We start from the raw sequence: 26,839 nt of genomic DNA on the forward strand, positions 1-26,839 counted from the left end.
CTCATTCTTTGCTTGGTGAAATTGTGTCGCAACATCTTGGCTACCACAAAATCTGTGCACGATGGGTTCCACGGCAACTGAGTGACCAACACAAAACTCAGAGAATGGCCTCAGCATTGACATTCTTGATGCGATATCACACAGATGGAGACGCCTTTCTCGATCAAATTGTGACTGGTGATGAGACCTGGGTGTCTCACAACACCCCAGAGACCAAGCGCCAATCACGTCAGTGGCATCACTCCTCATCACCCAAAAAACCGAGAAAATTCAAACAGACTCTCTCAACACAAAAAGTCATGGCTACTGTCTTTTGGGATCGCAAAGGTGTTCTTTTGCTGGATTTCATGCCAAAAGGCACTACGATCAATGCAAATCGTTATTGTGAGACTTTACGAAAACTACGGCGAGCCATCCAAAACAAGAGGCGAGGAATGCTTTCGAGAGGAGTTGTGCTTCTTCACGACAACGCCCGCCCGCACACTGCTGCTTCAACTCGAGAATTGCTGGATCAATTCGATTGGGAAATCTTTGATCATCCACCCTATAGTCCAGACCTTGCTCCTAGCGATTTTCACCTTTTCACTAAGCTGAAAGACTTTCTGGGTGGTACGCGTTTTGGAAGTGATGAAGAGTTGAAGAAGACAGTGAACACCTGGCTTAATGAACTGGCGGCAGAGGAGTATAACACGGGAATTCTAAAGCTAGTGAACAGATACGACAAATGTTTAAATGTAGGTGGTGATTATGTAGAGAAGTAAAGGAAGCTTCAGTTATGTAACAGACTTTGTTTTTTAAAATAAATATATTTTTTTTAATTATTACAACAAAACGGTCGTTATTTCCTGGATCCCCCTCGTACATAGTGTTCTGCCCAAGGCAGTTCTTTCACTGCAAATCCAGCATTTCCAATCGTTCCTATTTTCTGCCTTCCTCTTAGTCTTTGCATATGGTCCATATATATCAATGTTGTCTATCATCTGCAGTTTTTCTTGAGAAGGATAAATGCAGTAGCTTCCCATTGCTTCCCGTACACCACTTCCTCTTTCACATTTTAAAAGATCCCAGGGGGTCCCAGCATGGAGGTGACGATTTGAATAATTGGGCCTTCTAGAATTCACCAAAAATCACTACAAGAGTTAAATATCAATTCTATTAGGTTCTTTGACCCGATCAGAGACTGAGAAATTTCAGTTAGCCTTTATATTTTTAATTTCAATCATTTCCTGCTTCAATCCTGTAGCACTGAATAAAAAGGAAACATGGGCTGCGGGACCATCCCTCTCTGCTGCAGCCTCGTGTCAGTAGTGTCATCTGTGCGGAGAGACAGGAGAGAATTTCGAGCATGCATACACTCTATTTGGTGCAATGTTCAGATTATCGCTAGACGCGCGTGATAACCTTTGTCATTAAGATTTATAGTAACAGTTTCAAATTTGTGAAGATTCATTTTTTATATCTATCTAGGAAAGTTAAGATAGACCTACAGGTAACAGATCAGTGTCAATCACTAGATGTAATGGTGCTAGTATACAGTACGATGCTGAGTTGGATACAGTAAATTCCTGTTCATGTTGTTTCATTTAGTGATTCATCTAGATAGATATGTAACAATCTCTTTTCATTTATTGGTTCCTTTGATATTTCTTCAAAGATGTGTTTTTCCTGTGACGTTTTCAGAAGTAACTTCACTTACATCATAGACAAAATCGAGTGGTAGAGGCATCCTGAGATCAAGGAGAGTAAGGCCCTTTCCATTAACAGCAACAGAGACAGCCATATTAGGACAAACTGGATCCGCGGCCAATCCAGTTCGATCTCTGCCACTGAATGCACAGTTGTCATATGCCAGCAGTTGCTCCCCTCGTTCTACGTCCACAACTGCCAGTCGACGAGCAGTAGTAGCAGCCAAAATCTATGTGAGAAAGGGATGGGATCAAGGGGGAAAACAGAGAGATATTAGTTGCATATACATTGTACAATTTAAATTTTCCTTCTGATATAGAGGCATCTGCTTACAGCACATATGTGAAGAACACAGGTTTATAAAGTTAGAAAATTACATAAGAGGAGAAATTAATTTCCTCCTCCTTCTTGGTATGTGTATCTGTTTATTACTGATCAGTTATTTTATACAGAGACATCTTCGGAGCTATGAAACTTGTAATGGATATCACTGCGGAATTTGCACACCATTTCTTTTTCCAGATACCAGATGACACTGTCAGGGGTATCAGCAGTGTCATCTGCAACTAAAGTAGGAAATATAGATGTGTATCGTAATAAACAACGTGATAATTTTGTTTACGACATTACTCAATCAAATGTCAATGTTCTTTCATATGTATTAAATATAGTTAACACAGAGTCCCGAGTATTAATTCTCTAATAAGAGCTCTAATTTAGGATTTTCTGCCTGAAAAACCACTGCCCCAGAACATGTTTAACTCACAATACTTGCATTCAGAGACAAGCACAGAAATCACTAGGCCACCGAGCATGATAAAAAATGATTACAATAACAAAAACTCTGTGTCTGTGTGTGCGTGCATGCTTGTGAGTGAGTGAGAGTTTACATGTCCAAAATTCTCTTTTAAAGGTTTAAAAATCAGAGAAATTTTCACAAAATTTAGATCCCTACTTTAAATAAACTAGCCAGAAATATTTGAACACAAAGTTTTGTCTAATGACTAAAGCATTAGCTTCTCACATTGAAGATCCAAGCTCAACAATAGACGAAATGGTAGTGTTGGGATGGTTGTTCTAGGAATACTTCCATTTATTTGACAATCATTCTATCATTTCTGTCAAATTAAAAATTATCCTTATCACCAGTGCACTAGGAACTGAAAACTTTGCTGAAAGACCAAATCCAAGGGTACTCTGAAATTTATGACGTACTTACAGAACTTTACATCGTATGGAGGTTGGGGCAGGGGAAGGGAACCAGCTTCCTATTGCAAAGACATTATTCAATCATCCCTGGCACAACAGCCCATGGAGAGCCAAGGCTGACCAGCTGACTATTGACCTCACGTCCATATGTCTTAGAAGAAGTGAACGATCATCCAATCAGTACAGGGGTAATGTGTGGTCAGCATTATTGCTGGTTTGCAAAACCATATTTTACTATTCACTGTAGCTTCCAAAATTCATCACAATGTTAGGTGCACCGGTCCCATATAATAGCCGAAATCTCATAAGAAAATGTCTTCCTCAAAGACGCATAGAAATCAGAAAAGATGCAACCTTACCCTCTAACTCTTATACAGTGCGCCAGGGAAGTATCTCCACAATGGAGACAGCACTAGCAACTGCAGTTATGTTGGTAGTAGCTGGAACTTATGCTAGGAACAAAATGTAAACTGTGTACTCACCACAATCATAACAGATGCTGGAAGTGTTTTCCTAGTTCTTGAAGGCACAGTTAGACTCTTTAACACTTATTTTCAACCATTTTCACTAATGTTTCTTGCGTAATCGACTGCACATAATTAATTATATTCGTCTTAAGTTCATTGATTGTTTTAGGATTATTACCATACCGCAGATTTTGCAGACTCTCTTTTCGTAATCACTTTCTTTTAATTCATGAACCACTATAATTTTAAGGGGTACAATAATTGTTGAAGTTCGCTTCTTACAGCCTTATGTGTTGTCCACTTAGAGTTTTCGGCCTCTTGTGCTAATTTGCGCGTTGATTTTGTAAGACTCAACATTATATCCAAGATGTCATCAAGTTTTTCTATCGTTAAAATTGTAGGCCTGCCACTTCTTGGTGCATCGAGGACTGATCCGGTTCCACGGAATTTACTGATCAAATCACGTACAGTATAGTGATTTGGACACCTGGAATTAGGGAAATGCATACGAAGTTTCTGTTTCACATTTTCTGTAAACTTCGCGAAAAAAGTATTCCACCAAAAATGCTCTTTCTTCAATAGAAAGCGCCCTCAAATGATATCGTTAACTGAACAACTTCCACTTAAAGATGTGTGGCAATTATCCAGTTTGGCTGATGCTACCAACATAATTGCAGTTGCGAGCCATACAGTCCGCTGTCTCCAGTGCAGAGAGACTTGCCTGGCGAACTGTATAAGAAAAACAATATCTAACATGCAGCATTCCGCTATGATTCCCAGACACTGACATCTCACACTCTGAATTCACAATACATGAAATATAATATATGGCAATAAATTAAATTAATGAACACCACTACTGGTAACAATGAAATTCATTGCCAAATTATGTGTAATTTATGTGAGCCAATGTCGAAATTATTACTTAAATCTTACAACTTCTTACAGTTGTGATCCCCAACACTACACCATCGAAACAATCTTTCTGATATATTATGGCCAGCCAGCTGACAGTGTATCAAGAAAATTTAACAAAAACCTCAAATGTTAAAGCAATTCCACCTTGGAAATGGTTGAAACCTAAAGTCTCTCTGTACTTTCCAGAAAGTCTAACTAAAAGGGGACAGCATCCATTTCTTCCATGGAAATGAGTCATAGACAGTATAATTATATAAGGGACACCTTGAGAATGACTCCATAATTGGAGCAAGAGATACATAACAAGAACTAAGAAGTAAATAAGACCTAGAACTAAGACTCAATCCATATCACTAGTTCAAAGAATAATACTGTAAACCAAGTGGTTAAGGCATGGGACCAAGTTATTATTCACAACCCTAAATTAATTCCAGAACTGTAATAAGATGCATCTGTTGTTAAAATCGGACAAGTTATGGGCTACGACTATTTTTGTGTTCACTTTCACAGAATTGGATTGTTGTTATCCAAAATTGTCTGCTCTGTCCAAACAAGAGGAGATTAATATAATACACCTCAGTACATAGTTTTATCAAGCATTCAGATAGTGTTGTTAATTATTATTGGGCAACAGGAACGATAATGACTTCAAAGATAAAACCTGAACATTACATGCAAGTGTCCACAAGTATGCACATGCACATACACAAACCAGCACGAACATGTTAACAAAAATTTCCCAAAACCTGCAGTGAGAAAGGGTAAGGCGAAACATGCCTGAAGTTTAGTTAATTTCTTAAGAGTTACTAATATTTGTGCATAATCTTGCTTGCATTGTGCAATTCCTGTTGAAGTTCAAGTGATAATGCTTTCTAAGTACAATAGTTTTTAAGGCCAACCACCCGCAGATGGCAAGGTGAAACTATGAGAAATATGATAGTCTCAATAATGAAAATTCTTTTAGAACATTACAATATCCTACTGAACATGCAACTAAACACGCTACTATTGCTACATATAGGTCTGAATTTACGATAAAAACTAGAAATGATTACAAAACATCAAGTACTGATGAACACAAATTACAGACTTCAAGTAAAAAGCGAAAATGGTGTTTCAAATCATTGAGCTTGATGACTTGATTTATATGGAATTCTGGAACATTTTCCAATTCTTATACAGGTAAGAAAGAAATTTAAATTTCATAAAATGTACCATCCACTCTGAAAGGTGAACGTAACTTCCCTGGAGAAAAAGAGCCATTGAGAAAAGTGTTTATGGGGTATGAGGTGTAAGTGTAAAAAACCCAAAACTATGACGTTAATTCTAATGCAAATTAAAGATATTATTGCATACAGAACGAAGTATTTCAGAAGAATCAGGAAGAATGTAATTCAAGTGAGAACACGAAAAATAGTGATATTTCTGTATGAGATGTGGATTCATCCTGCTCACAGTGTTGCCATGACATTGCAACAGATGGTGTCATGAAGAATAACAGTGTTGTACAATACTAGCTGTTCATGATGGCAGTGAAGAAGGATTTGCTCCTGGAATATTTATAATTTTCAAATCGAAGACAAAGAGTGGCTGTTATTATTAATTAATTTTGAGAAATTTCCAAAGATAATTCTGTGAAGTACAGAGTGAATCAGAAGTCTGGACCATATAAATATCTTCCATATGCTTGATTTTCAATTACTATAGGTGTTACCAGTATTTGCAAGACCAAATGCCTAACAGTGATACATTCAATTCTAGCTCTCAACTATCTCAAAAGTCACCATTTTGGATGCAACTTTGAAATTTTAAATGGAAAGGGGATCATGTGGGTACTCAAAATCATGAGAAATTTTCTGAGAAAAAAACAATGGTGCAATCTGTTTTGAGATATCTCTAAAGAACATGAAACTTTAAGCTTGCTTCCATTTCACAGTAACTTGAATACAACTAAATACATTTGAAGCAGTGTAAAAAGAAGAAATACTAGGCTTAATGTGGGTCAGAATGTATTTGAAGTTAATAAAAAAATTGCACACTCGAACTGCCTCAAGTACCAAAGGCCTTCCCACACTGACATGAAATATTCGCAGCGATGACAAATGTTTCGCTTAATTAAGTTGCCATCGCCTCAGTGTACATTGCAAATAATATAAGTGTGCCTACACCAGCATGAAAGTATTGCTGGGCATCTGCAAAACTGCAGAGTTGAAATTTAGATTCACTGCCTGCACGATTTTTTTCACTGCCACCACAAATTTTATGGTGACATTCTATGAGAAATTGATTGAAATTGTAAGGAAACACCTAGGTTTATAAGATTTATCCTATGAGGAATACAAGTACGTAAGGAAAAAGGACAATATGGGATGCAATTCAATTGAAATTAAAAGATACTAGTAAGTTATTCACATCTTTAACATATCTTAAGAGAAAAATTCTAGCCTACGTACGGCCTTCTATAGGCAATAATTTCATATTCGCATCTTAGTTGTATTTTTATCAGCTCTTCAGAATATGATAGCATTGTTTAGTATAGAAATGTTACTAGAAAACCTACCTATATGAAATTTGTGTCATTTAACATCTTACTAAAATTTAGTAGTTAGAAGTTAATAATTTTCTTCCTTTAGGAAAGGTTTCATTCTTGAAAGCAAATATAAGCCTACATTTAATAGCAATTTTTATCAAATCTAATCTCATTCATATTTCATTCTCTTGAAATATTCTAGGAACTAATTAATTAGTAGCTACTTATTTATTCAGTCATTTCTTGTCATTGTTGTAAGACTCCCTTCAACTTAAACATATGTATATTATTTATACTTCCAACTGCCTATTGCTCAATATGCTCTGTCTCTGTGGCAACCTGTTAATACAGGGAACTGTTATCTTTTAGATAAATAAATAAAATAGCTAGTATAGAAGAGTGGTTCCAATAAACATAAACAGACCTATTTTCCATTAACACGAATTCGCATAGTACCTCCTAACATCAGTACTTGCATATGGTGTCACTACAGCTCAATGAATAATCAATGTTTTGGACTTATTATTTTTATTTTATTATGCGATATTTGTCTACATATGCTTAAAATAACCGACTTGCAATTAATTTTCAAATTTTAAATATGTATGTATTTAATGCTCAACCAGATTGATTCAACATCATTTGGTTTCTGGCAGACCAGTACAAAGTCCCCATAGAAGATTTAAAATTTACAAGTTTTTTACAAACATTTAAATGATTCCCAATTCATAACAGAATTTTTCTCATAACAAATAACGCACTGAGGTGACGGTACCCAGTTTATATAAATATTCCGCCAGGCAGTCGTGTCCTGTGGCAATCCTTATGGCAGCAACAATCTCTTGATGGGGTAATCAGGAAATAACACTGACTTGTCAACAAGACCAGCCCATTTCTTGCCATCACTCTTTATTTGAAGATCTGAGAGAAACTCATTCTTAAATGAGCGGTTAACTAATCGTTTCAAGTTGTGATACGAAAGTTGGGAGGTCGTCCGTAACAATATTTCAGTCTCCTTTTTTGCTAGGGAGTCCGCAATCTCTTTTCCTGAAATACCAACATGTAAAGGTATCCACTGGAGGACAATGACGACTTCTAACACTTTGAGTGAGGCAAGGGATTTTCTGATCTCGACAACTCTTAATGTTACAGGATGAAGGAGAGATGCCACTGTGAAAATGGCATATTGAGAGTCGCAGAGAATGACAACAGGACTGTGGCAAGTTGGTTTTCCAAGCAATTGCTTTAAGGCAAGATTTATGACCCCCAATTCGCTGTCAAAGTGCGATGATACTGCCCAAGCGACTTGTAGAAGCTAAAGGCTTTACTGTAGAATTCCATTAAGATCTGTCATCATGAGCTTTTTAAATATAATATTACAGGATTGATTAGCAAAAATCTACACCTAGCAGACACTGCTCCAACAAGTCTTTGTTGCCCAAGCACACTTAGAGAAAACACTTACACATAAACAGGATAATTGTATTAATTTCACGCGAATAACATTAATATCCCTACTTGCAGGACAAACCCCTCCCAGTCTTCAGACTCGGCATCATCTCTTATCTTCCTTTTCTTGAAGGACGCATTATAACAAAATCGAAGAAAAGTTACGATGAGATGAAGTTGAGTCTTTTCTATTTCCGAGATTCTGTTATGCACTTAACACATGTGTATTGTATACTATTTTTGCATGATCTGAACTGCAAATACTGTATAAATTTTACAATACTGTTTGTATTGAAAACGCATTTTAGTGAATGTAGCTATTATACATTCAAGAGAATATTAGTTTGCTAAAAAATTTAATAGAAGTCAGTGTGGTTTTGTTTTTGTATCTAATGATGAAAATTGAACATATGAAAAATGTTACTGAGGGAGAATTAGACTCATTACATTATAATATAATGCGGACAATTAAAATAAAATAATTGTTTCTAAATATGAATGTATTGATTTTACGACACTAACATGATTTATATCGTGTTAGGAGTTCATCGAACATATTCTCATCAATTCTAGAAAATTGTTAAATGACCAAATATTTTTCCAATGCCACTTCTCTGAGCAGGAATAAAAACTATTAACAAAGGATCTGTTTTCATTTTCATTTCATTATTTTCAATTATTTTTAAGTGCTCATGTTATGAGAGATTCTCAGGAAATTAGTTTTATAGGTAATTTATATTTTCAGATACTTCTTGTTTCCAATGAACTTATTTTTTCCTATGTAGATTCTACTTTCTATGTGTTGCCTCCTCCAGAGCTATCAATTCTTCGACAAAATTTGCAACTGCAAATACATCTAAGAGTCTCTAAATTCTAGGTATCATCATCCGCCAATTTGATTCTTTTCTTTTAATATTCTATTTAAATTTATTTTAATTGCACTTATTTTAATATTATATATATATATATATATATATATATATATTTTAATATTTATTATTACATTTCAAAACTCACAATTAACTAAAAAAATGTAAGCAATGAAAATATTTTGTAAGCGGATTTGAAGTGCGAAGCTTTCTGTAAAAAGCCACCTTTTCTTCCTTTTAACAGTCATAAGGTTGTCTTGAGTTATCCGTCAAATGAAAATGCTCATTTAACTCACTGTAATTCAAAAACCGGTACAGAGTTTGAATAGTGGCAACTTTCAAAAGTAATTTCCATTCTTTCTCAACATTTCTCTCGCTTTGAGCCCCCATTTAATGTGAAAAATAGAGAAAGACAGCTAATCAACTTTTGAAGGTTTAAATATCTATTTTAACAGATCACTTCGAAGTTAGTATTTTTTCCCCCCACTTTTCAAAAACGATTTCGATTTAGAATTTTCTTCTATGCTTTTCTCAGACATTGACCTACCAATCATAAAAATAACAGTGTGACTGATTGACTATCATAGGAACTACGACATAATATGCTACTGCATACGCGAAATTTTCGTCTCTGCCATGGCTGCAAATATTTCGCATTGGTGTGGGGAGGCTTTAACAATAGGAGAATGAAAAAGAGTTATTTCTCATGTAAAAAAAAAAAAAAAAAAAAACATATAACATATATAACAAACTCATAAGGAAAATGAACTCAAAAACACAGAAATACAACAGCTTATGATTAATCTTGACAGTTTAAGATTTTGGTGGTGACAGTTGCTCCTGCAGCAGCAAATGATCAAGTGATCAAGCAGTATATACTACTAGGTTCAAAAAGTTCCCGGAATTTTACTACCATTTTTCGTATTAATATATAACAAGGGATATTATACATTTGTTTTGTTGGTAACATTCATGATGTCATTTCCTTAAAGTTTGTTGATAATGGCAATTATTGGTTTTGAGTTGTAGGCAATTGTTTATCATAGTGTTTTGTTTGTTCGTCGCATTTTGTAATTATGTCCACAGAGCAAAGTACAAACATCAAGTTCTGTGTTTTGCTGGGGACATGATCAGTATGGCTGATGAAGATGGTGATTTCTTAAACAAAATGAAACTGGTGCTACTTGTACGACCCAGTCCCTAAACGACAGTCATCTGAGTGGAAATCGAAAACATCTCCTCGGAAGCAAAAATTTCCTAGGGACACTTCCAAAGGCAAAGTTATTTTAAATGTTATGTTTTATTTAACGACGCTCGCAACTGCAGAGGTTATATCAGCATCGCCGGATGTGCCGGAATTTTGTCCCGCAGGAGTTCTTTCACATGCCAGTAAATCTACTGACATGAGCCTGTCGCATTTAAGCACACTTAAAGCAAAGTTATGTTGGAAGTTTTCTTCGACTCTCAGGGTCTCATGCACCATGAGTTCATTCCAGAAGGTCGTACTGTAACGAAAGAATTGTACGTAGAAACCCTCCGTCGCCTCTGGGACGCAGTGAGAAGGAAACGTCCAGAAAAGTGGGTAGAAAACAACTGGTTCCTTATGCATGACAATGCACCTGCTCATCGCGCAATTATTGTAAAGAATTTTCTTGCCAGGCACAACATAACTGCTTTGGATCACCCACCATACTCTCCTGATCTCTCACCACCTGATTACTTTCTGTTTCCCCGTCTGAAAAGTCATCTGAAAGGACGGAGATTCAATGCTGAAGAGGTTATCGCAAACGCGACGAGAGCACTAAGACGGGTTTCACAAAATGGCTTCCAGGCCTGCTTCCAGGAACTCTACACGCGTTGCCAAAACTGTGTAGTTGCGGAAGGCAACTATTTTGAAGGGAATTCTGTAGAATAGTGTTTAAGGTACGTTGTTTCTATGATGCTAACAAATTCCGGGAACTTTTTGAACCTAGTATGTAAAAAGACACACACACACATGCGCAAATAGATAAACATATTAATTAATGTAAGACAATTTTAATGAATTAGCCATGGTATGAAATCTCCAGAAGAAAACAGATTACTCAAGAACATATAGGAGAACATGGTCGACAATGGCATCAAAATTAAGATATATTGGTAATTAAGACACTCAGTTCAAAATACTTAAGCTTTAAAACTAAAAGATCTTTTTTTTTAACAAGGTAAATATGACGTCACATATTTACTTCGACTACAAAGAGTTTTTAAAGGTTAAAAATGCTTTATAATATTAAAATACAGCTTAGGAAGATTCATACAGAAAATAGCAGCAGTATTCGTATTTTATTTAATAACACTTTGAACTGCAGAAATGTCTAAATTCAACGTGAACGAGAAATGACCAACAAATTTTACCTGGAGGATTTTATCAGGGACAGAGTTGTTTTCCATGCTGTAAATCTACAACATGGATCTCCCAGTTTTACTGTACTATCTTCCTGGGGAAAATCACTCTTTTTTATCCATTCATCTTGGCTTGATTTAAACCCACAAACCTCGGATCCTAAAGCTAGCATGGTAATACAGAAAAGAGTTTTATTACCATGCATCAGTGACAGTTCTATCTCTGATTGAGGTTCTGTCTGATACGTACATCTCACTTGATGATATGTGTCAGAGGAAGAACAATTATTTCGGAATATGTATTATATGTCTTTCTCGTGTTAAATATTACTGTACCTGGTTAACATGTTTCGGTCTGTTATTGACCTCTTCAGAACTGGTTGTTGCTGGTCTTGGCGCCTTTTGTTTTGTTTCCTGTGGGGTTGTGTTTGTGTAGTGTAATGTGGAGTCAAAGAGTATGTGTGTTCTGAAATTGAGTTGTGTGATGAGAATTTCATTTGGATGTGTTTTTGTGTGTCTATATAAGGTCAATAACAGACCGAAACATGTTAGTTGAGAGGACATACTATACAAATTGGCTTTGACAAACTGACACAAATTTACACCTGAAACACAAAGTATCCCTGAACGATGGTATACAATTGAACTGTACACGGCAAAAAGGATGAATAGAGTTGCTGGAACATTAAGCGTCATATGCCATTGTTGTATGAAACTTAGAAGGCAGACTAGACCTAGCTGGTATGTAGACACAGAAACAAAGCAAATACAGTGTCATTCTATGAATATACGATTTTATAGTATATGCTCACGTACAGGAAGAAAAGACACAATATTATCAGTTTATTTTCATAAACTTTGAGATGAGCCTGAAACTTGTCACATGTAGACTACTGCAAGTGTCACGGCGTGGATATCCAAATGATATGTTAAATCTGGTGTTGAAAATATTTCTTTAGTATTCATAAGACACATCGGAACGAGGTTGTGAAATATACATTTCATAATTTTTTTATGTTGAGATTATCGGGAACATATATTCGGTCACTTTCTGACTGACCATAATGGCTTTTCCGTCCCTTGAATGATTTAATGTGGTTGAGCACACTTTCGAATATATCATCAGATTTTATGTTTTTCTCGTTGATCTTTAGGTGGCATACCTGTAGACTTGAGAGGGTTCTGTAGTACCTGAACGAGCTTGTAAGAGATTCCATGCAAGGAAATGAATGCTTTCAAACACACTGCTATTTCGTCTATGTCGTTAGATTTAACACCCTTACCTTATAAGAATACTTCCTATAATGTAATTTAGCTGCTGCAAAGGAATATTTTAGAAGGTCCCTCATAAGAGGAAGTAAGCCTATAATTTCAACAGTCAATAAACTTTTATTTTTATATGTGAATTCATTTTTTATGACTGTACCTAGTGCCTCTTTATTATATTATGCATTAATTGCATTGAAGCACCTAGAGCATATTAATATTTTTCCTTTAAGAATTTATGCTTATTAAAGGCTTGATTTAAATAGCTATTAGGCTATATTATAACAATTTATTTGGTTTTCTTCTTTAACTCGATCATTCATTCTCTTCTGTTACATATTATATTACTCTAATAGTTATTAAGTTAATTAAGAGCATATCGTAAATTGTATGCATTAAATAACATAGACCCTATGGCTGCATCATAACACAGTACTAATGCATTGCGAACTCTTTGCTCTTTGGTGCGAGTTACTACAGGAGTAGGATGGTAGTAGAGTAGGGGGCAACTCCTTGGTTCCCGCTCGTTCCTCTGAAAAGCACAAGGAACATCATGCGCTCGAATGCTTATTCATCTTTCTTGCCGTGTAGTCCTCAATTATTTTCAGTTTCAGCAATTACAATTCTGCATATTTTTAAATACAATGATATTTAATTGAAACAAATTAATCTTGTCAAATGCACACCTTCATTATAATTAAATTTCCATGCACTGTACATACTAATGACTTAAATTTGGACAAGTTCAAATTTCTCCTCACCCCCCTCTCCATCTCCAAAATCTTGGATGTCTAAAAAGTACTGCTTCTTTTCTTTTTGTTCTCAGCCCACATGGCTTGTGAAATATGAAATCCACTTTAGATGCCAGAAACATCTTCAGTCCTGGCTGGCAAGATTAAGGACTATTGTGGAGATTTTTAACCTAGGTCTTTGGCATGGAAAGTTGATGTTCTAGCCATTCAACTAACGTATGACAATGTGAATTATTTATGAATGTACATATGCCCCAAATGTACAATTCAGATAATGATGCGATCATTTTAATTGTCTGAAGGTTATGACACAAATAGCCATTAAACATTCTTCTCTTTCATTACCGGTACCACGAATACTTCTCAATTTAAAACAAGAAAATCAATACTGCATAGCTATTTATTATTTCTATCACATACATGCTTCAGTTGGTGAGATAATTCTAATATTATACCGAGAAAAATAAAGTAATAAAGTTTCTACTTTTTGGGAGGGAGAGGAAGGCACCTCTAATTATGATAAAGCTAAATATTCCTCAATTCTGTTATTTGGCAAATGTTTATTTCATTTCTGTGGTTTGAAAGCTGGAAATAATTTCCCCAAATGATATAACAGAAGAGTATGATGACTAGTAGACTTGAAATCTGCCATAGGTGGAAAAACAGTAAGTTTTGCCCAGAGGTCTCTGATACAGAAGAAGAATTCTTTAACATGCAACAAATTTAGAACACAAGATTCCTAGCTCTGCTTCTCTGAAAGAAAGCCATGCCAGACTCAAAGAATTCTAGTGTTCATGTTGATTGAATTTATATGGGGATTGAATTTGTCCTTGCATTTTGCAATCAAATACGAAAATTCAATTTCTCCAATACTTCAAAACTATTTTTAAGGTTCAATAATTCTGAACAATAAGGTGTGGGGATGAAACGTGTATGAGTAAGTTGCTTCAAAATATCAGAAAAATTAAGTTTTCAAATATGTTTGTAACACTTAAAATTCTCATCACATTCTACGATTTTTTATTACTCTCCAATATCCATTGCCATCAGTTCGGTTTGAATATCAGAACTCAGAATCTGACGACATTCATCAACAGCAGACAGCTTGAGAAATATGCTTGGAAATACTTTTCAGAAAATAATTTGTGCAGAAATATAGCTCTCATTATGCATTACAAAAAAAGAAGGGCGAACATAAAGTTAAAAATATACAGTATCCATAAAAATAACAAAAATGTTATATTTTATACTAAAATTATTTATCGATAATTACGAAATGTTATTATGAAAAACGAGTTTTTATGAAATCTAACAAATTATCACAGAAATAAACAATGGAAACGCAGACTAAGTCTGTCATGGGATAATTAATTTGGTTTATAATTAGCTGAGAGGTTTTTTAAGTTAGTAATGTGGATTAAAGAGAAAGTGGTTCACTGATACGTACAGACTATCAAGACCTCTATTCAATGTGGACATGACCCTCACCCTGGAGCCATCCGATGTGAAGCGGACAGCATTGACATTGCGTGCCAGGGTCATGGTGGTGATCTGATAGCACATGAGTAGCTCCATTCGCAGCGCTGAGTATAAATTCACCTTGCCATCATATGCACCTGAACAGAAGAGGTAGCGATCCTACAAACAAGAAAAGGAAAATAGGAACAATCAATTCAATATGCAATAAAATACTTAAATTAAACAGGACTTCAATTTCTTCCAGGAAGTAACATTAGTTTTAAATACAGAAAACCTAAGTTCAAATGGAATTTTTAGTGTCAAGTTATCATAGGATATTTCTGTTTTCCCTGATAATGTTCCATATTTCTCCATTACTCAGCATCATTGTCATCATTATCAACACCCTTAGTGCATTATAAATCCAACTCATGATGCACTGCAGGCAGCATCTAAGACAGTGAATTGATCTACAGCTAAAGAGGAACACTTTGGTTAATAATACCATGTACCCTTGTTGGAGAAAAAGAATACCTATAACACTTTCAGTCCCACTAACAAAAATACAAAATCAATATATTTAAAAAAACTTCAACAGTTTCTTTCGCTATAATAAGTAATGACTTACATTGCAGCTCAATCATTTTGCAACTGTGATTATATGATTATAATTGAGATAATACAGATACGACAATAATGAAAATGTGATATGATAGAGTAATAGGTTTTAATTTTCTTCCACTTTTATTTTAAATTTGATTTAATAAAAGACATTTATATTTTGAAAATTTCCTCGAGTCACAATCATTATGACTGAAGATAATTCGGAGTTTGATGATCTAGTGTTACAGATGACAAAGATACAGACAGTTGTGACGTTGTTGATAGATATGATGTAGTTGAAGAAATGCTAACTATGGATTTCAGAGGCCAGTGAAATCTATATACTAAAAAGCAGCAAGACAGTATGACATCAATGTTGGACTTCATCTGTGCTCAAAATAGCTTCTTGTACAATACGTGAAATTTGACAGTAAAGGTAGTATTTTCAACAGGTTGTTATATTCAGCGATTGTAAAGCAGTTATTAGTGCTATAACAACCAATCTGTCACCCAAAAGTAAAAAAATAACTGATGAAGTTTAACAAAACAATAGTTTTTCAATGGGTACCAGTACACTGTGAATCATCTGGTAATGATGATGCTGACAGTCTTTCTAAGAAAGGAAGTAATATCTTAAAAACTCCATGTCAACTTTATCATGACCAACAGCTGAAAGATTAATCAACTCAAAATATCAACATACAGTAGAACCTCTATTATCCATGGTAATGAAGGGGGTGAACTGAACGGTTAATCGAAAAAATCGGATAATCCATATCATAAAATATTTTCGTAAAGTAAGTGGATAGTAGTTGAACTTTTTTTTAATTTCCTCCATGCTCTTGTGTTTAACATGCTAAGTAGTGAATCAGTATTTATCTCATTTAAGTCTGGTTGTCAACGACTGGTTTTTAAGAGGCAAGGAAATTCCTTGTAATGGATGCCGGTGGAAAGATAGGAATAGTACAGGTCTCGTGTTGTAGATATACGTACCTTATACATTTTATTGTTGATTTTTATTAATTCTCGCAGAATTGTAACATCAATCTCGTATTCTGATGCGAGATGAGTGACAGTTTTTCTTTCCCCAAACAACTGAATTATTTGCACTTTTTTCGGCACTTTGCACAACACGTTTTGTTTTGGCACTCATGGAATATATTTTATATACAGTAGAAATTGTACAGTACAGACAGAAGTTGTACTCTAACAGTAGACCATGCTGTGTAAGTGTCAAGGCTTGTAATAACAATCTCTAGAAAAAAATACGTACTGGTACTAATATATCATACAATAGTACTTCATATGTTTCTGTAGCAAAAAAAAAAAAAAAAAAAAAAAAAGAGGGCGAGAAAGACAGAGTCAGATAATCCATCAATTGGTTAATAGGGTGACAGATAATTGGGGTTTTACTGTATAGGCTAATATCATACCATTTCTACAAAATTTCAAATAGCAATAAAAGATAGGAATATTTCAATGTATAACAAAATATAATTCCGGAGTATCCAAGGAAAAGAGCAGTTGCATCTATTACTCATAGGGAATGACTGTCAAAACACTCGAACAAAATTTGAATTATTTCTTCACCACTTTGTCCTTTTGCAGTCTTCAGGCAGAAATAGATCAGAATCATCTTCAACAATGCCCAGCCCTTTCCTCTAAACTCACTACATGTGAGAATTATTGGAGAGAAAGAGAGTTAATGGCTTTATTGGCAAAAACTCAGCACAGACATCTAGTCTGGGGATAATAATCTCGAACAAAAATCTCTTTGGACACCAACAAATATGAACATTTACACATTGCGAGGTGAATCCCAGTTGATTTCATTGACAGAAGATCAAAACACGTGTAAGTTATTCCTTTTGTTTCTTTATGCTACAGCCAAGGCTAAAGCTATTATGTGCATTCACCACTAAAATTAAAACACAATAAAAGTAAACTGTATGTTTAAATATTAATGGATGTCCCATATAAAGGCATACAGTGTTTATATACAGTATGCACATACTCGTATTTAACAAATATTTACTTTATGTTCGGAATTGAAATAAATTAGCGCAAAACCATAAAAAAAAGGATTAAAATAATGTATTTATAAAGAAAATTCCGAAAATATTTATTTTACATAATCTTTTCTAAAAACATGTGTTTTTATGTGGAATAAGATTTCAGATTTATGATAGTGGTTCTTCGATCAGAGTTTTAAACTTGGTTGCATTCCTTTATCTACATACAGAAAAACATTTACCTAAAAATCCCAGTCCTATTGATTACATACATTTATCATTATTGTTATTATAGCTATTATTATAATATTTATTGCACAAAATACTGTATACTAATTAATGCAGACAAGAATAATATTTGTTACTTGAAACAGTTATGTTTGAGACACAATGTAGCGTGAAACATTTTTTATTTCTATTTAAATATCTTCATGGAAGCAATGTAATCCAGATTGTATTATTGTTTATAAACATATAAACTAACGTGTATATCACTGTTAAGGCTGGTTCACAATAAACCGGGATCGGAAACTACGAGAACGAGAATGGAAATAATGTTATATACATTTATTTTAACATTATTTCCGTTCTCGTTTCCGTTTTCAGTTTATTGTGGATCAGCTTTTAGTGATACCATTCACATTATTAATTAAACAAGTTTATGAGCGAACACAAATACTTTATTTCATTTTGTAATATGGCTCAAAAGGATTATATCTAATAGAAATCAGTTAATATTAATATGAAACATAATTTGTGACTTATTTAAATTTCAATATTGGTTTCAAGTCGGTGTGTAAATCAAATTGTCTTTAAAAGTCAAAAGAATAATTCCCATATTCAAACTGTAGACACTGTGGACACTGTAGAATCTTAAAATTGAATTTGTTTTATTACTCGTAGCACACGAAGATTTAGACATGGTCACTAACATACCTGACTTATCTTTCATACTTATAACCAATATCTAGCAAAAAATCAATTTCCTAACAATTTCAGTTGTTGCCATTTTTGGGCTCCAAAAGTGACAAGTTTCGTGAGAATGATATCATATAGATTTTTCCACCCAGTTTATGCAGCAAAAGTATAGTAATCCTGAAACAAACTGATAATACAATTTTTTTTTATCTATTTAGTATACTGCATCTTTTGGCAACCCTTACTAAAGGGCAGCTACGCTTGTGGGATTTATATTTATATAGGCCTATAGATCTCAACAAAAGTACACACTTCGACTGTTTTGCATTGACATTTGTGTGTCAAGTCACTATAGAATATTGTGATCATTATAACACAAGCATTAGGCCAATTAACCAAAGTTCTACTGATTAAAAAATTGTTTAAAGAGCAAATACTATAGACTATTTTGCTGAAATTGGGCTTAAAATGAAACTACTTTCGTGATACATAATAGGATACACAGATCAATGAGGAATAATGTATAATACAGAGACAATTATGAGTTTAAGGAAGATGTGGTATTAGCTTTATGGTGGTAAAAGACTGCTTATTTTATTTACTTTTCCTTGAACAGACCTATTCTTACAAATTTTATAGGCTAGACATAAATTGCAGTTCTTGGCAACAAAATGATTGCAATGATCCATTTTTAAGAGCAAACGAATTAAACACAAATACATCAAATATAATTCGTTTCACTAATTCATTTGTAAAACTAGAAAAAAAAATAATCTGTAACAACTTCATATCATATAACCAGGGAAAGGATTTATATGTAAATACATATTTACTTATAAAGCTAATATAATTTATATTTTGCATTATCTTTATGTTTCACAATGTGTAGGGTTGAAAAATCCTACTTTTATTTTCCATATTTTTCCATATTTTAGAGTTTAGTACATATTTTCGTTAATTTCCATATATTTTCCATATTTCATATAAAACAGTCCATATTATATTAGGTTTAACAATAAAACAAAACAAAATTCCATTAACTTTTAAAAATACATTTCAACAATAGAGATTTAAACACATGTTCAGTAATCCCTTTAACATCAGAGTTATTTGAAAATTAGCAGTCCTATCAACAATGGGAAAGTAAGTTACAAAACTGTATTAATTTAATTTAAAATTTTTAACAGACTTCAGTTGTGCAGCTCAACAGTTAAATGCCAGTCAGAGTACACATAGGTTCAGTTTTGTAAATCATACTATAAAGACGGTAAATATGCCAAAAGTACGTCATTCAGTCAATTTAAAATCAAAACTAACAAGTTACATTTCAGAATTTAAAGAAGATGGTTTATCAACTGACAATAAAATATTATTTTGTAATTTGTGTCAGTGTGCAGTATCATCTACACAAAAGTTCCTGGTGCAACAACACATTACAACTAGTAAACATCAGGCCAACAAACAACTAAATTCCAAGCAGAGACAATTGTTTTTAACACAACCAACAACATCGAATGTAAGATCTGAGTTTAACATCGACCTGTGCCGTTCTCTCATCTCTGCTGATATTCCTCTCTACAAACTAAAGAATAAGGTCTTCAGGGAATTCCTTGAAAAATATACTCAACATACAATCCCGGATGAGTCAACACTTAGGAAGACGTATGCTCCATCCATCTACGATGAGACAATACAGAAGATAAGAGATGAAATTAAAGATAGTTCAATTTGGGTTTCCATTGATGAGACTCCCGACAAAGAAGGTAGACTTGTTGGTAATGTAGTTATCGGTTTGTTAAGTGAACAATATTCTGAACGAATTCTTTTACATTGTGATGTTCTAGAAAAGTGCAATAACAAAACTATAGTTAAACTGTTCAACGAAGCTATGGGTATCCTGTGGCCAAAGGGTATTATGTACGATAATGTGTTATTCTTTATTAGCGATGCTGCCCCTTATATGGTCAAAGCTGGACAAGCATTATCTGTTGTATATCCTAAATTGACTCATTTTACTTGTGTGGCGCATGCATTTCATCGTGTGGCAGAAGTGGTCAGAGACAATTTCCCTAAAGTAGATTTGTTGATTTCATCAGTGAAAAAAGTATTTCTCAAAGCTCCCAGTAGAGTTAACGTGTTGAAAGAAATGTACCCTGAAATTCCATTGCCACCAAAGCCAATTTTAACTAGATGGGGTACATGGCTAGAAGCAGTTGAATATTATGCCGAACATATAGACTCTATTAACAATGTTCTACTTGCATTGGACTCTGAAGATGCAGTCTCAATTGATACTGCGAAAACAGTTACCTGTGACATAAGTGTGAAGAATGACTTAGCTCACATTCAGCATACATTTTCATGCATCATAAAAACGCTCAAAAGTCTCCAAAATAGGCACCTTTCACTATCTGAAAGTTTTGAAATTATAAATAGTACTGTGGAACAACTGAATCGTGGTAGAGGTAAAGTTGCAGATGCAGTAAGAGCTAAGGTGGACACTGTACTTTCAAAAAACCCTGGATATGAAGAACTACAAAAGGTTGTTGCTGTGATGAGTGGTGAATCAACAGTGAAGATTAACTTGGACTTATCCCCAGCAGACATTGTGAAATTGAATTATGTACCAGTTACTTCTTGTGACGTCGAACGCTCTTTTAGTCAGTATAAATCTATCCTCAGAGACAATAGAAGAAGATTCACTTTTCAGCACTTGAAAGAAATGTTTGTAACCTATTGTTATGGTAACAGACAATAAAAATTGTGTTTTGTTGAAACTACATTGGAAGATAAGGTACGTCCATTATATTTTTTGTTTAGTTTGATTAAAATGTACCAATATTTAACGTACATAGTCATTTTTTTATAATTTTAAGTCCATATTTAATTCCATATTTTGGTAAAAATCCATATTTAATTCCATATTTTGGTAAAAATAACTACATATATATTTACATATTTCATATATTTTTAGTCCATATAAATCCGTTCCCTGCATATAACCCATATATGTTAACAAAAATCTACTATGGATAATAAAATACATAATAACAAGTAGAACAAGAGCTATTTTGAACACAGACGTAAAGTTTTAACTGTGCATTTTCTAATAAAAATGTAACTGTTGAGCATAACTGCTACACAAGTTATGACTGGTCATAAAGATATGCCATATAAAATGTTCCCATGAAAATGGAGCTTAGGATGCCAACATGTTGTAACTAAATTGTGGAATTTTAAAATATTATGCAGCTACTCAAGTTTGTAAAAAAAATTTGATGTAATAATTATTACCTACAACATATAAATATGCATAAAGAACGGAGCATATCACGATTTCTGGACAATTATAATCCAAATCAGACTGGGTAATTATGATCTTATTTCTTACAGTTATATGATGACTAGGGTTACAGAAATATAGGCCTAACTCAGAACAAAAAAGATTCACAATTAGTAAGGTTTAGTTTAAAGTAACATTTAGAATGAGACTGAAAATCGACTTTTTATTTTGTGTCTTATATCAACTAATGATGAGTGAACTTCTGGACCTTTAATGACACTACAAAAACGTATTACTGAATTTGAAAATTAAAGTGTTCCCCGTGGTATTTACCAAAACTGGAAGACTACTCTAAACGAGGGAAGAAGTGATGGTGACTTATTCAAGAAAAACTTAGAATGTACATTTTGCATTGATGAAACATATGACATTTCAAAGGCAGTCCATGTTTAAAACTCGTGTGTTTCATATTCTGTCAGCAATCCTCTGACAGTCAGATATTACTGCACAATTTTTCTTGCTTTATAAGTTATCATATTCTAGGCTACTTGCATAAAAAAAATGAATTATAAAGATAATTCAACATTTAACTCCCTTACTGTCCACTCCTCTCCAAGATCATGTGAAGATTATTATATCAATTTGTGTGAAAATTCAGTAGCAAACACTAATATGTAAATCCCCTTGCTTTTCCATTATTAATTTACGCAGTGTTTATTAAACAGTTACTTATAGGAAATATGTATCAAAATAATCTTAAAGGAGAAGGGAGCAGTAGTCATTTGGGATTAATCTTTTGCAGAGGCTCCAATATGAACGAAATCCAACCAACAACTTTCGGACATAACACTGTATATATAGTAGTATAATAGTATAGTATTTATCAGCTGCCATTATAGCAAAAGCTAATGACATTGTCAAATTACACGTGTGAAATTATCGTGCTAAAATGAAAAATATTCTATTACAACACAATAAACAAAATGATCACAAATACACCTTAGAGTTTACAATTGAGAGTCAAGATTATCAAAAATAGGCTAATATCTAGATGAAAACTGTAACACACTGATCACAAATATTATTTGATATGCTCTGTTTATATACAATAAAACAAGAATTAACTTAACAATTTATGAGAATTTCCTAATATATTACAAGATAATAATAAAATTCAGAGAAAGAAACCTAAAAAATATCTACAGCTTGATTTTCTAACTCAAAATATTCTTGCACAGAATAAAATGGGTTTCTAAGAAGCCACATTTTCACTTTGACTTTGAATATGTCTAGTGACACTTCCTGTGCTTCTTGTGGTAACATGTTGAACATCCTACAGCCCAACATGTTAGGACTACTTTTAACTTTGGATAGTCTGCAAAATGGTGTATCCAGTTTTCCTTTATTACGAGTATTATACTCATGTTTATCCATCCTACTGGTGAAGCCATAAAGATTTTTCTTGATGTAAAGAAGGAGTTCCAGAATATATTCATTACCAACTGTTAAGATGGACTCCTGTATGAATAATGGTTTACAATGTGATTTGCTTGGTACTTCTACGATAATTTTTATTGCTTTCTTCTGAATCAGTAGGACTTCAATAAGTTTATTGCTGTTTCCCCACACCAGGATTCCATACTTCAATATGCTATGAAAAAAAGCAAAATAAACACTTCTCAGGTGCTGCCCGGGTATTTTATCTCTAATTGCTCTTAAGAGGTACAGGACTCTAGACAGTCTCCAAGAGATATATTCAATGTGGCAATCCCATGTTAGTTTTGTATCAAGATGGAAACCAAGTAATTTTACTGCCTTTTCTTCAGACCCTTCTTCTTTTTTCAACGTCAAAATTAATTTTTGAGTCTTCTCCTCGTTTAAAATTAACTTATTTGCTCTGAACCATTCTGCTGCTTCCACAACTGTATTTGAGGTTAGCTGACGCAGTTCTGCTGTACTAGTCGAACATGTTATGAAAGAAGTGACATCTGCATATAATGTTGATTTGGCCATAATGTAACTTAAATCATTTACAATAATTAGGAATAAGAAAGGTCCTAAGATGGAACCCTGTGGGACACCATGTTGCACTTCTCCTTCAAAAGACCTGACCCCTTGAATTTCTACTATTTTTTTTCTACCAGACATGAATGATGAGAGGAGATCCAACTCCCTTTCATTTATACCATAGTATTGTAGTTTGTCTTAAAATGTCATGTGAAACGCAGTCAAAAGCTTTTGTAAGGTCGCATAACGTGATCTCAGAGTACATTTTATCTTCAAAACCATTGTATGCTGATTCCAGCAGTGCTAAAATAGCATCAACTGTTATCCTACCTTTACGAAAACCAAACTGTGTATGACACAATAAGTCATTTCCTTCAAAACAATTTGCCAATTGAGTCTTCATTACACATTCTAACACTTTTCCGAAAATAGGAATAATAGATACCGGCCTATAACCACTTCGATTCTCTTTCTCACCTTTCTTGTATGTTGGGCAAATCCTCGAGTATTTTTTTACTATTTGGAAATATCCCCGTTTCCAGACAATCATTATGCACACTGTCAAAGGATGTACAATATAATTAATCACTTGCTTCAGGAAATTATTGGATATTCCATAAATATCTTTGCTGTTTGATGCTTTCGTTTTGTTCACAATATTAACTATATCCTCACATGATGTATAAGGACCTAGTCTTACCCTGAATTATTTTACGTCATTTTATGGATAAAAAGAATATGGTTCAAGATTTTAAAATTTTCCTTTAATATTTTAAAATCTTGAACCATATTTTACACACAAAACACCAATCAATTCCAAAAATGGCCACTTTTGAATACAAACATGCTTGAAGCCTTTTTGGCCAGTCATCTATTGCAGCACAGATGGTTTCAATGGGAAAATCCATCACTGCTGTCACTGAGGAGCACTTCAATATTTCCTGACTGGTGTGCCTTTCCATGCAGCAATGAATTCAAGCACTGAACACAGTTTGAAGTCCAAAGGATTGAAGTAGGGGATACCAGAGGGCCAGTCACCAATTGAAATGAAATCAGAAACATAGTGCTCAAGACACTCATGTAGACTTTGCCTTGTGAGCTGGAGCAGAATCTTGCTGAAAAATCACTGTTTAGGCGTATTTCTAAATAAGATATTGAGACCATAAGAATCAATGAGGACAACTTGTTCAGCTTCGACAACTATGAAAATGATGATTAATTATCTCATAGGTAAAATCACTTGTACAATTCAAGTTAAAAGACTAATTGGGATTTTCCAGTCTCTGATCTAGTCAAAAACCTAATGAAACTGATACTTAATTCTTGCGGTCAATTTTGATGAAGTGTGGAAGGCCTAATTTGTCAAATCCACTCTCCTCACTTCCACACTAGGTCCCCCCGAGATCTTTCAACATGTGTAAGAGTCAGTGGAGTGTGGAAAGCAACGGGAAGCTACAGTATTTATTTTTCCCAAGAAAACTGCAAACATTGGAATAATCTTTATGGGGATCCTAAAGAAAACTGGCGAGGACTGGAAAGAGAGGAGGCTAATAAGTAACCTTTATATAATAATATTAAAGTTCTTTTTTGTATTTTTTGTAATATGAATTATACAACTTACATTACAAATGGCTTTTAAGGAACCTGGAGGTTCACTGCCGGTCTCACATAAGCTCACCATCGGTATTGTAATTATATTTATATTAGTAACTTAAACTTAAATAGCTTAATAATTTATTTTGTGCATAATTATGGCATTTTTTTTATTTAAAAATGCATTATTTTTACTTAATTTTGAGTCAAAGTCAGGATAGGAGAAGAAATATCAGAAGGAAGTGAAATAGGGAGAGAAGTACGTCAAGGGTGCCCTTTATCACCAACATATCACCAACTCTGTTCAACATCTACTTCGAGGATTTAGTGTTTTCAGAACATGGGAGAAGTGATAGTAGGAGGAAGAAGAATAAAGTGTGTATGATTTGCTGCTGATATGGCATTGCTGGCAGAAGAGGAGATGATACTAAGGGATATGCTATTGGAGCTAAATGACAGCTGTGAACAATATGGGATGAAGATAAATGCAAATAAGACGAAGACCTTGCCCATAGAAAGTAAAATAAAGAAGATAAATTTGCGAATTCTAAATGAGACAGTAGAGGAAATGGACAGCTTCAAATACTTGGGATGTACTATAAGCAGAACATGAGCTGCTGTCAGGAAGTCAAAAGGAGGAGAGCAATGGTAAAGGAAGATTTTAATACGAAAAGAAGCATTTTCTGCGCAACTTTGGAAAAGGAACTGAGAGACTAGTGAAATGCTTTGTGTGGAGTGTGGCATTCTATAGAACAGAAACATGGGCATTACAATGAAGTGAAAAGAAACAACAAGAATCATTTGAAATGTGGATAGATAAGAAGAAGAAGAATGGAGCATGCGAAATGGACAGACAAAATAAGAAATGAAGCTGTACTAGAAAGATGGATGAAAAGAGAATAATGCTGAAATTGATCATGAAGAGGTAAAGAAATTGGCTGGGTCACTGACTAAGAAGAAAATGCCTACTGAAGGATGCACTGAAAGGAATAGTGAATGGGAGGAAAGTTAGGGACAGAAGAAGGTGTCAGATGATAGACGACATTGATATATATATGGATTGTATGTGGAGACTCAGAGAAAGGTGGATAAGAGGGAAGATTGGATAATGCTGGGTTTGCAGTGAATGACCTCCTCTTGGGCAGAATACTGTGAATGGATGAATACTTACGCATTTTAAGGAACCCGGAAGTTCATTGCCGCTCTCACATAAGCCCGTCATCGGTCCCTATCCTGTGCAAGATTAATCCAGTCTCTACCATCATTTCCCACCTCTGTTCTGTTCTGTCATTGTAACTTTTTCCTTTCAGTTTAGACGGTGATTTTGATCTGTTCTGTCATTGTAAGTTGTAAGTGTTCAATATGCCTAAATTAAAGACGAAAAATTGGAGTCATCTGTGGTGTTGCAACACTTTCGGACTTTAAAAACATGTC

At 34.2% G+C, this 26,839-nt stretch overlaps 1 protein-coding gene across 3 annotated transcripts in view; it reads right to left on the minus strand.

The window, feature by feature from the left end:
* Positions 1-26,839, minus strand: part of LOC138715325 (uncharacterized) — a 131,671-nt gene that overhangs the window by 73,891 nt on the left and 30,941 nt on the right. For all 3 annotated transcript variants that reach the window (XM_069848116.1, XM_069848115.1, XM_069848114.1), the window contains exons 3-4: positions 15,020-15,169; positions 1,697-1,915 (exon numbers count right to left, since the gene is read on the minus strand). In XM_069848116.1, the coding sequence (XP_069704217.1) occupies positions 1,697-1,915; positions 15,020-15,169 (369 nt within the window). The remainder of the gene's footprint in view (positions 1-1,696; positions 1,916-15,019; positions 15,170-26,839) is intronic.

Source organism: Periplaneta americana, chromosome 15 (assembly GCF_040183065.1).
Source record: "Periplaneta americana isolate PAMFEO1 chromosome 15, P.americana_PAMFEO1_priV1, whole genome shotgun sequence".
Lineage (NCBI taxonomy): Eukaryota > Metazoa > Arthropoda > Insecta > Blattodea > Blattidae > Periplaneta > Periplaneta americana.